The sequence below is a fragment of the Ictalurus punctatus genome, chromosome 5 (genome assembly GCF_001660625.3).
Source record: "Ictalurus punctatus breed USDA103 chromosome 5, Coco_2.0, whole genome shotgun sequence".
NCBI classification, from domain to species: domain Eukaryota; kingdom Metazoa; phylum Chordata; class Actinopteri; order Siluriformes; family Ictaluridae; genus Ictalurus; species Ictalurus punctatus.
The window spans coordinates 12,299,883-12,312,674 of NC_030420.2; the positions used below are offsets into that span (position 1 = coordinate 12,299,883).

Below are 12,792 nucleotides of genomic sequence, written 5' to 3' on the forward strand. Positions count from 1 at the left end.
AGATGATTGGATAATTGCATGAATGTGCAGGTGAACAGGTGTTGTAATAAAGTGGTGAGTGTGTATTATTATAAAACAATATAATTGAGTCAAATAGCAAAAAAGTCAGTGTAAATTTTAGAAATACAGGTTAATAACAATTGTGTACTTTAACTAGTGCTAGAGAATGGTGAAACAGAAACATCTATCCATCTTCTATACCACTTATCCTAAACAGAGTCACCTGGAGCCTAACCCAGGGAACTTGGGGCACAAGGCAAGGAGCACTCTGGATGCTAACCCATCACAGGGCACAATCACACACACACACACAGCCTACAATGCATCTCTTTGGACTGGGGAAGGAAACCCCCAAAGCACAGGAAGAACATGCAAGCGCCTCATACCCAGGGGTAGGCGGGAATGCCTGGATGTGCAAGGCAAACATGCTAATCAGTAAGCCACCCTGCAATATTCACTTGAATGTGACTTAATGTGCCTACTAACATTAGACTTATAAGCAGATATAACAGGTGCAAAATGGCCTGCCATTGGTGTGTTAGATGACAATTTTGGAGTAATTTCTTGGCTACAGCCTTGAAGTATGTACTATGACCTACATGCCACATAACATCATGACTCAACTCCTCCCTATGTTTTACACCCACATGTTAATTTGCCATTTCACAGCTGAGCACTGTGGACTCTATGTTGTTCTACCAGCTGGCTCAAGCACATTGTGCATGCAAGTCAATGTGTGTAAACACCCTTGTACTGATCAGATGTGCAGCCTTTATTGTTGCACACAGACAGCACACTCCCTTCACTGCCTCTGATAGCTCTTTGACCGAGGGAGGGTGTATATATTGTGTTACTAGTCAGCCTTTGGGTGAGGGAGTGTGCATTGACAGAGCAATTTTACACACTCTGGCAGTGCATTGTGTGAACAGGAGTGGGCTTTTCTCTACACACACAGCCGGTGGAAAAGGCAGCTGCTTGTACAATACGGAGGCAACACTCCAGGACACACAATGAGTAATGACAAGGAGGATCAGGGGACAGGGAAAAACACCAGCCCCCACCCCCCCACCCCCCTTAACACACACACACACACACACACACACACACACACGCACACACACACACACACACACACACACACACACACACACACACACACACACACACACACACACACACACACACACACACACACACACACAGATTTGGGCATGTAAACAGAAATATACACCAGAATAACATGGGAAAGAGTATTGACAGAATATAATATATATCTCTGTATACCAACATACAGATGTCAAGTGTGTGTGGAATGTGGAATTCAGTGACAACTCTGCTAGCCAACGTGCAAACTAATGACATAATGTGATGAATAAAGAAATAAAGACATCAGTAAAGGTGCAAATATCTGAGTGGTGATGGGACTTTCCACACTTCCAAGGTTAAATGATGAAATATTCAGATGACTGGCAAAATCTTTCCTACAGTTTCCTAAGTTAACAACAGAAAACAACATGCCTTGCTTACTGCTAGAAATTCAATATGACATGGATGACTGAAATCCTTTGAAGGCCTTTATGAATTAAAATAATTGATGGATCCGCTCCAACAGAGAGGCTCACATAGGGCAGATGAGACCCTCAACACTTCCCACCAGCCGACGTTCCTCCCCAGGGCTACCATCATCCCTTAAAAATCAACAGAAAGACAGCGCCTCAAGGCTACATCCCAAATCTCATACCCCACACCCTTCCCCAGGTGCATGTCAGCATGGACCAATGCACGAAGACACCACTGAAAGCACTCCCTCTGCCTCTCCCTATGCCATTCTCACCCTAAGGCCAGTCTTTCATATGTCCTGCCACCATGCATTTTGTGGAGGGCCCATTAAAAAAAGTGCCATTATATCATCTCAATTTAGTGCGAGTAAACTTTGAGTAATACTGCGATGCCTTGCCTAATGATTTCTCCATTTTGCCCCCTTGCTTTCTGTCTCTGAGGCCAATAATCTATACTGACAACAAATCACCACTTCACTCCACTTTCAATCACCCTCTCTACAATTCCCAGTCCCTAATTCACTTTAAGATACAATGTGGAGGACAAGAGCCATGTGTTTCAAAATAAACCATTATAATATAGCCCCTAAATGCTCTTGTGCTCTGTGGTGAAGAGGTATAAATTCAACCCAGAGCTCTACTGTGCTCAAAGTTGTTCATGTAGTAAAATTAACCAAGCCAAAACCCAATATTTTTCATGAAATATATATGGTGGTGATGGTGGCGGTGGTGTGTGTGTGTGTGTGGGAGGGGGGGTTTGGGGGGTGGTTAGCTGAGAAATTGCACATAAAAACAGGTCTCTGACCAGGGCATGTCTTTCGTGTGTGAAGAACGAAAGCAGAAGTGTGACTTGTGACACAGTGACTTGTGGGCCTGAAAAGTGTATGTAGAATACATAATTTAGTGACAGCTCTGCTAACTAAAGGGAGAGCTAGTGACAAATCATGACAAACAATCAAACTAACTAACTAATAATTACATTAGGTGCAATAATTATTGAATGTATTTTAATAATGCATTAATATTTGAAAATGCATGAATAAGAAAATCCATTAAATGCAAAAGAGCATAACTGTGCTCACCAATCTTCTTAACAGGAAAAGGGTCACATTTAAAGAAGCGTTGTTTGCAAACGGCACCAGTATTATGTCTTAATTAGAGTGGATTAGGAGCTAGCTTTAAGTGGAGGTCGTTTGCACTGTATATCTATGGTGTGGAATGCAATTATTGCCTATGTGCTTTATCTTGGGCCAAAAAGGGATGACACGGTGCTACAAACTAATGTGATAAAAGCTGCTGGTATCAAGCTGGTGTTCAAGGATTTTAAAGCTAACAGTTTATGACAAGCTAATAACATGGCATGCAAAAGTCAGGGCTGTAAATTGGTTAGTTAGGAGCATGATGGATGAGAAGCACACTAACCGTATTTTCAGTAGTGCCTCTTGATTTCCAGACCTGCGGATAATGAATTTAATTTAATTAGGCTCTTCCTCATCTAATTAAGTAGGTAAAAATGTGACCCTTTTGCAGTACCCCCCACCCCTCCCACAGACACATTGCAAAAAAGGGTGGGTTGGGGTGGGGGAGATTAAAACATTAAAAACAAACAAACAAACAAACAAATATATATATATCTATATATATATATATATATATATATATATATATATATATATATATTTATACACACACACACACACATTTTTTTTCTGTGCTTGAATAGAACAAAAAAGGTTTGTATACAGGTTTATACATGTTAGATAAAGAACTAAATACTTAATTCCCTTGTTTGATCCATGAACACATCCATCATCTTCGAACATGCATCCAGTTGTTCTACTTCAGAAAACAATTCAAGTTCACATCACATCACAAGCCAACCTGTCAGCGCCAGGTATGCTGGCCTTATACTAATTGACCAGCATGCAAGAGGTTGACAAGGGAAAAGACCCCAAAAACCCATAAACCACAAATGATAGATTTCAACCACTCCAGGAACTGGCCCTTCTAGGTTTGGAGACCCTATGTTTTTACAAGGCTGTTTTTCTTTTCCTAACATTATTTATCTCCATTCATACTTGATTTGCTTGGGTTCTCTTGAGCTTCTCAAACTTTATGGTGAGATTCCTTTTTTAACCAGCTAGTGTTCTCCCCAAGGGTTTAAAAGCTGAGCACTTAAGGAACCTCTTCTAATGTCACTCAATCACTGATTACCCACTGCTGGAGTCCTGAGAAAACAAACTTTACCCCAATGCTACTTATGTTCAGTAAGTGCAACACTGCAGATCCAATTACCTGGAATACACTCTTTAGTTTATCTCTCTGCTGGTAATTATCTAAATTGCCGACATATCATTAAAGTATCGGGCTGTGTGTATTATTGTGTCAGTGTACGGTGTGTATTTGCTCAACCTCCTAATAGTGCCCAAAGGGAGGGAGCTGTTGGGGTGATTAGCCCTCTGCAGACTATATCAAAATGGCTTTATAACCATTTTAAAGAATCTAGATGCAGCATTTGAACATATTGCTTATGCAACTCATGCCAAAAAATAAAATGGACTGTCTAGAGACATGGAATGTGTCTACCATTGCATTGCCTTGGATGTTTTTTTGTTAGGAGATATCTTGCACCTACATGTGCTTATTACATTAAAGAGTAATCTTAAGCAGAACATTTGTACCAGATTCTGCTTAACCTGACTGAACTATATGAACCTTGATTAAAATGTTATTCTTTTACTATGTTAAAGTGCACCTTTGTGAAAATGTAAACTTGTATAGATATATACATTTCTAGATGTAGTATTCTGTTATTGTAAAGTCATCAGGGACTTGATTAAATAAAAATAAATAAATAAATAAAATATTGTTATATTATATTATATTGTAACACACACTCACTGTAGCTGACCACTACTTGGCTCTGTATTTTAAAACTCTGGATATGAACTGGAATTACTGCAGTGTTCAGTGACAGCTAGCCCAAACAGTGCTATATATCATATGGAGATAAAAGCTCTTAAGAATTAAACCACCATGTATTGGCATTGAACAGCATTCCTGTGTGAGGTTATTTTCTCTTTTTACATTGCAAAAACCCATGCCAATATTTTTCAAGAGGGAAATAGAATTAATAAATCAAATAGGACATCACCATATAAGAAATGTGATAGAAATTTGTTATTAATAAATGTTGAATGTTCTTTGTCATTAGCTTTGTAATTTATTTGGGAAACACAACAAAACAAGCCATCTTTCATCTTCCTTTCTCAGTCCTGTCATAATAATGGTCAGTGCTGAGAAACAGAAGCAATACTAAGATAATTAAGAGGACACATTTTTCAGAAAATGGGGCTCATGTTCACACTGAGGTGCAGGCAATAGTATTATTCTCTTATAGACAGACAGCTAGATTAGAGAGGGAGACAGCCAGACAGACAGAAATCAAGCTGTATTCCCCATGTCCATCATTTGGCTACAAAGCTCTCAGGTCAGTGAGGCTGATTTAATTTCCCCAGATCAAACCTCAAGAAAAGTGACAGAGGAGAGGGAGGGAATGATGGTGGGAGAGGGAGGAAAGGTTGGAGGAGCAGAGTGCTGAAAAGGAGGCACTGAATAATTATGAATCAAAGAAGCTTAAGCTTACAGGGAGTTAATTTGAAGAGCGACATTGATGAGTAGTGTGTGTGTACGTGTACGTGTGTGTGTGTGTGTGTGTGTGTGTGTGTGTGTGTGTGTGTGTGTGTGTGTTTGCGCGCGTGTGTGTGTGTGCATGAGAGAATGCGAGAGACAACTTATTTCCCAGGGGTCTCCCCAAAGCCATTGTGTGAGTATGAAGAGATCAGAGCAATATTCTCTCTGTTAGCAACCATATGACGTACTGACCCCGTCAGCCAGCCCCAGCACCCGCACCTGCCATCATCATTGCTAATTTGTTAAACAAATCAATAGAGCTCTATTGGCTCCCTCCCTTGCTACCACCCTCCTTCTCTTCCTTCCCTTCTCTCTATTCACAGATGTCAATATTGTGTGTCAGGAAGCAAGAGAAAGCAACTGTCTACAACAAACCACAGGCTAACAGTCATCATGACAAATGAGAAAACATAAGTCATACAGAAGGTGAAACACATCAACATTTTCTGGTACTATGTGTGTGAGTATCACAATGAGAGTATATATTATTATAATAAAAAAAATAAATTCTGGTTCCCTAGATGTTTTACACCAAAAAACACAATTCCAAATGGATTTGAGGACTAGGCTAACCTGGCATGGCTTACAGTAATATCATAGCAAGCTGCACCCGAGTCAGAACGTAATAAATCACAGGCTAAATCTTTTCCTTTCTCCACGACAGTTTCCCTCTCGCAAATGTAATCATATTCCTCAGATATAGCAGCGAGATCAAATTAGTGCTAAAAGTAGCTTTTGGGAGAGTGGGTGAGATGGAGAGAAAGGGGGAAACACTGGAATGGTAATCAACATGGATAGAGGCAGAGGGGAAAAGAGAGAACTAAAGAAAATGGACAGAATGCACCAGCATGACAGAATGGAAGAGTCAGACATGGGCAAATGGGAGGTTAAAAAAATCTAAGCAACAGATTCAGGTACAAAATACCAGCTATAATCTGAGAGGTTATAGAATATGAACAGAATACAAGGATCAGACAGAATCAAACATTGCTTGTTTCTCCTAATTCCACAGACCTCAACTCTGGAACTCCAGAATGGAGCAAGAGAGCTTTTCTAATTTTGCTGGAAACCAAATCTCCCCAGCATGGGTGATTTCCCAGCGTGGTGTGTGTCACTGTGTGGAGATGAAGATGTGGGCATGGCAGTGGGCACCAGAGGCCCTGCTGGGAGACCCTCGAGCCCACATCTGTTTCCATTTTGCCACCAGCCAGCTCCAACAAGGAGCCACTCTGCCAAGAGCAACCAAGAGCCTCTGATTCTCTTTGGTTTGCTTTAATTGTCATCCCTCATTATGCAGTCAAATGTGCTATGTCAGGACAGAAAATATTAGGTAAAATGAAATCTCTTCAGCAAAGGAAGAGACAGTGTATGAGGGAGCATGAAAGGTCAAAATCCAGTAAATATTTCACACCTCCCTTCTTACTGGCCTTCTCATTGCAGCTTGAATCCATAGTACTGCGATAAAAAAATCTAGAAATCTTTGCTTGAATATCTACCCAAATCAACACAGAATGAAGGTATAAGAAATAGTAAAAATTCTTCACCTTCAATCATTATTTTTAAAAAAAACTCCATCAGCAATTACTATGCTGATACCTATTTATGATGCTCAATCATAAACACTAATGTGTGAATATATGAATAAATAAGTAGAAAAAAAAAGACATCAGACTAAGGGTTGTTAATGGCTTTTTCTTTTTTAAACACATAATGAGCTATATACAAATTAAAAATGTGGTTTTTAAATTTTAATATTTATATTATTTTAAAGCCACACATTTTAGAAAATCAAATAGGTGAATTCTGTATAATTGCCTACTTCACACCAGTGCATAGCAAATTATTTGAACAGGGTTATTTTAATTTTCTCTCAGGTATTCCTATTTTCATAGTCATTATAACATTTTGCACTTTTATTGTATAATCTTATGAAATCATTTACTTTAGGGATGCACCGAATATTCGGCAACCGAAATTATTCGGCCGAAAATAGCAAAAAAAGCACTTTCGGCGTTCGAAATAAGTGAAAAGGCCGAATAAATTTGACCGAACAATGACGTGTTTGATGACGCGCCAAATAGCCTAGCAACCAGAGTGAGACGCGCGAATTTCACGACCTCCACTTCCGGCAACGCGCTTGGAGCGATGAGCGGGTGTGCGCATGCACGTGTTACGTGCACGAGCGCATGCTCTTCAGATGTTGACAACCGTGACATTGTTTACTGTGGACACGTGCACGTTTGTTTTGTTTCTGTTCCGGAGTATTCTGTCACGTCGCGAGACGTAATGGAGTAGAGTACGAAAGCAGGTAAAGACGTGTTTATTTGAGGGAACATAACATTAACAACGTATCTAACTATACTATATCTACTATAATACTCCGCGAGGTGTACAGGGACGCGAGCCGTATATATATCCCCAATATAATCAGCCGTATATAACCGAATAGAACCATTTTGCACTCTTGTCAATGCACTTTTTAATGCACTTTTTAGTTGTAGACTACAGAGTGTTACATTCTTTCAGCAGTCAGTTATAGGCCTAACAAAGGCTATTCAAGGGGGGCTCAAATATGACCACATCAAAATATTTTTATTTTACTCATTTACTTATTTAAAGTTATATTGTGCCTTGTTGGTAGCCTATGCCTGCTGGAATGAAAAAAAAATGTTCAGTGTTAAATAAATATTTTGAAACTGTAGTTTTTGTAATGTATTAATTTTTTAAAGCAAGACAAAATAGTAAAAAGCACATTTTGACTATTTAATTTATGCAATGCTGAAAAAAAAGGCAAAATAAATGGAAAAAACGCAGAAAAAAAACGTATTCGGTTTCGGCCTTCGGCTTTCGGCCAAGCGTTTCATTATATTCGGTTTCGGCTTCGGCCAAGAATTTTCATTTTGGTGCATCCCTAATGTATATATATATATATATATATATATATATATATATATATATATATATATATATATATATATATATATAAAACAGAAAAGAGGCATTGACAGGCAGTAATCCTACCACTATGTGGTGCCTTTGTTGTTTTGGCTGGTGATATTTTGTGGTTTATTTTCTCTTTTCTTCCCCCTCTCATTATATTACAGTGTAATAAATGGCAGCCTCATGCAGCAGGGCATTGGAAAAGTCTATGAAAAATCCACAGTCATATAACACTTAAATGCAGAGTTCCTAATAAGTCTAAAGGTTGACTCTTACCTCAAGGTGTTAAAATAGCCATCAACAAAGAGGCTTTCAATTACACCTAGTTAATCCTTCAAGCAATGGCAGGTATATATCAGGTGAGAACAGGTTAAGTCACACACACGTCCACACAATGCTGACGGGCAATGACACTGCTGCTCTTTGATGTGTAGCTAACTTGAGAAACACACTTGTACTGCTGTGACGTGCCCGACATATCATCTCACACATGGTATGTGCACCGCCGGCCCCGCGCTGAACTCGACACACACAGGCACATGCACATGCACAGACACATACAAATATACACACACACACACACACACACACACACAAACACACATGTGCAAACACAGACACACACCAGTAAACCAACTCTTCACCCATTTTTAACAAACTGAGTTAGCTCATTTGGATAATTTCAAACACAGCGGTTAGAAATTTTGTGATGTATTAATATATGATTAGTCTGAATGTCAAACATCTGTAGAGAGCACAGCAAACTGCAGTACTTTTGTATACAAACTCTGTGAGCTTTCAGATGAAATCTATATTGTTTTGAAATGGTGTGGAATTTTTCTCTTTCACTATTTCTGTAGATGGGAGCCAACACTTTTCTCTATTGTAGTTAGTTGCAAAGGCCCAATACCCCCCCCCACACACACACACACCAAATACACCTCCCACCCCCACCCCACCCCCTTTCCCTCCCTCCGTTGTTCAAGCATGCCATCAGATTAGCCTGATCTCTGGTTTCAGCGCTAATTGTGCTCATCCACTCAAGAAGCTGACAGTCTCTCAAGTGAGGAAAGGCTCAGGCTTGGGTGGCTTGCCACTCATCTATCATCAGCTAACAGATCCCTTACAAGAGTCCTGTACATTAGCCATATAAAACTACTACTGAATGAGCCCCTAATGTTAGCCCTACTACCTGAGTAGCTACCATCACACAACCTGCAAGGTTTAAATCACAATTATATTGCACATACTGCTATAATTCTCCCAATTTTCCAGCTAAATTCTACCACCTAACTTAGTTACAAGACAATATCTTAAGTACATGCCAATAGAAGTTTGCATCCCATGAGACCACCCAAAAAAAAGGGAGTTGGTGGATTTTACTTCTACATGGATTGTTAGATACGAAGCTAGTGCAACAAATGCAGGGTATGCTGATTACCAAAAAGGTTTATTGCACATGCCGTGGCACTGTAAAATTTATTCACCAAGTTCATTTATTCATCTTCATTAACTGCTTTTTCTTTAAATTATTAGGCTGTTTAACCTAAAAAGTAAAAGTAAAACTAACCAAATTTCTTTAAGAAAATATTGTGGGTGGGTACATACAAAAGTAAGTGCTAGAGCAATCAAGATGGGTCAGAATTCCTTTGGAAGCAGGCAGGAGTGGGAATAAAAATAATTTTGTGCACATACCTCTTAATTGTGTATAAATTCTATAAAGAACTTCAGTTGATTCAGTCCTGTTAATTTTGTCTTTACTCACCAAAATATTTGCTAAACATTACCTACATCATATCAGACAGAACACATTTTTATAGTAATGTCATATTTTACGATGACAAAAAACAGTGGTGACAATTTTTAATTAAAATTTGAATGACTGGATTTAAAGTGTGAGGAGAGACAATAAAAGCAGAGATGTGCCCATCCACTGACAGATTCCCATGTTTTTATTTAAGACCTGCTCCAGTGCGCTAACTGCATTAATGATGTTATAAAGAATTATGAGGTGAAATCAAATTTGCCTCGCCACTTGAGCACCACTAAAATGCCAAACAATAAACTACCAGATTGCAAATTAGATCAGTAAAAATATCAAACACATTGCGGTGGTGAAAAGAGGAGGGGGGCTTCCATAATTGCATTTAGTGTCTGGACCCTAGGGAACAGAGACACTAAAGATCATCAGGGCTCAGTGCTCGAACCTGCTATTGACAGTGCACTAAAAATCGACAGGCTAACTAAATAAACACTCCCGGCTCTATTAAATATTCAACAGTTCAGATTTGACTAAACTGTCTATGTTTTGCTTGTTTAGGTCCCTGTGGAGTCGCTACTCTCTCTACCGCACTCAGGACACTTTCTCTCAACTCCTTCCACCCCTTTTTTGTCTCTCCTTACTGCCACAATACACACCCCCCAACCCCCATCCCCAACACACACGTATACACACACATACATACATACACACACACACACACACACACACACACACACACACACACACACACACACACACACACACACACACACACACACACACACAGACACACACACACACACACACACACACACACACACACACTCATCAACCCATCTTTTTTTCACCATCCTTGACTTTTGACAGCAATAAATCATGTGGAACCTGAGAGTCTGACTCTAAAGGGAAGGGACAGGGACCGGGCCTGCTGAAGAAAAGCAATACAACAGAGACAGCAAATGACCAATACTCATCACACTGGCACTAAGGCAAAGATCAGTGACATTAAATAAACATCCCCAATACCTTGTGCTGCAAAGATGGAAGATCAGTCACACAAACACACACATCCACACAACCTACCCAGCATGCTAGGTGCCTCGAGGAAACTGGATTGATGTGCGCATTGTAAAGCGCCAAGTCTTAGTTTGATGGATGTTTGTGGTGTTGCATTACCTGCTGATCATAGTGATGCCATAGTGCTTATATTAAATAAGCTATTGGCACCTATGCAGAACCAAGCTCAGTTTCACTAACCAATTTTACAAACAGCATGGCTAAGAACAGATCTAAGAACAGATCCCCCAAATTTGATTTAGACTCCTGAAATGCACCATACACATTAGACAGCCAGTTTAAATACATGGTTACTCCTTTCTGAAGATGGACTAAAAGAGAAAGCCAAAGTCTTGTGGCTCTCAGCTTCTGTGTCTTTGCTCACCTGCTTCCCCGTGAGGGGGTAACAGCCCTTATGCAAATGAGTGGTGACAAGGTTATTGTGGAATGAATATCAATCGAGTAATTACAGCACATGCAGCCCTCCTCTCCCCACCACTCCTGCCTGTCTTCATCTCTCATCCCAGCTGCAGATCTCCCTCGGGGTGAAAAAGATGGCCACCACTCTCTCTGGATCCAAAGCTAATAATGGAGGCTCTGGTGTGGGCACTGAGGGAGGCAGCCTGCGGGTCCAGAGACGCAGACGTGGCTAAACGCATCTAAGTACCCCACCAGAGTATCACAGCACAGGTCAAATGATTAATAAAGAGAGGGAGAGAGAATTTTGTTCTCCGAATTGACAACAAAAGTTGACAAAACCAAAAGGAACCATAGCTCTTGCATAGGTTGAACTATATACCTCTTGTCCGGTGTTAATCAAGGCAGATAATAACAGACCATGATTAAACATTCATATTTCTCAATGATGACCATGTAAAAACAACAGCACTACATTATGTTTTTTTTGGAATTAACCATGGTTCACTTTGCTTAAATAATCATATATATATATATATATATATATATATATATATATATATATATATATATATATATATATATATATATATATATATATATATATGTGTGTGTGTGTGTATATATATATATATATATATATATATATATATATATATATATATATATATATATTGTAGTCCTGCTTGCATAATCCCTCACTGCCCATCAATAAATCAAAATAGCTTTTAAAAATCATGTTCAAAAATTTTCTGGTGGTTGGCCAAATGCTTTTTGGAATGTCAGTGTCATCTAATTTATGCCCCGATTTGTCTGTTTGTGCTAAGAGAAAGCTCTTGTATAGTCATTAATCCTTGCAAAATAAAGCCAGTGAATGTTAAGAGAGGTAATCCGTCATCCTCACCATCTTCTTACAGGTGACAAATAGGTAGGGCAATAAGTTAAAATAAGGAAGGAAAAAAGGAGAGGGAACAGACTTAGAATGTGCAAGAGAGAAAACAGTAGAAGGGGAAATATTTGCAACTTCAAAGCAGTTAGATTCTTCTGTAGCCCCCTTAGGCTGAGAACGGACATAGCTGGGTCTGGAATGTTCTGCCACTACACGGCAATGTGTGCATCATCTGTGTTGGGAGGATCCCACAAACACCTTCTCTGTAAAATGTCAGACTCTCAGATAACTCTAAATTAGTGTTTTGCATGACCTTAAATTCCAAATGATTGAAGGGCACTAATGGCTAAATGTGGTGTGAGGAATATGTGTGGAAATATGCAACATTGTATTATGCTATTTCCACACACAAAACTGTATGTGGAAATAAGTCATTGTAAGTTGCCGTTTTCATCAAGGAAGAAAAAATGCTGTAA

At 39.3% G+C, this 12,792-nt stretch overlaps 1 protein-coding gene across 2 annotated transcripts in view; it reads right to left on the minus strand.

The window, feature by feature from the left end:
- Positions 1-12,792, minus strand: part of lmx1bb (LIM homeobox transcription factor 1, beta b) — a 58,988-nt gene that overhangs the window by 28,494 nt on the left and 17,702 nt on the right. The window contains exon 4 of one of the 2 annotated variants that reach the window (XM_017467382.3): positions 2,982-3,014. The exons of the other annotated variant lie outside the window; for it this stretch is intronic. Within the exon in view, the coding sequence (XP_017322871.1) occupies positions 2,982-3,014 (33 nt within the window). The remainder of the gene's footprint in view (positions 1-2,981; positions 3,015-12,792) is intronic. 2 annotated transcript variants of the gene reach the window in all.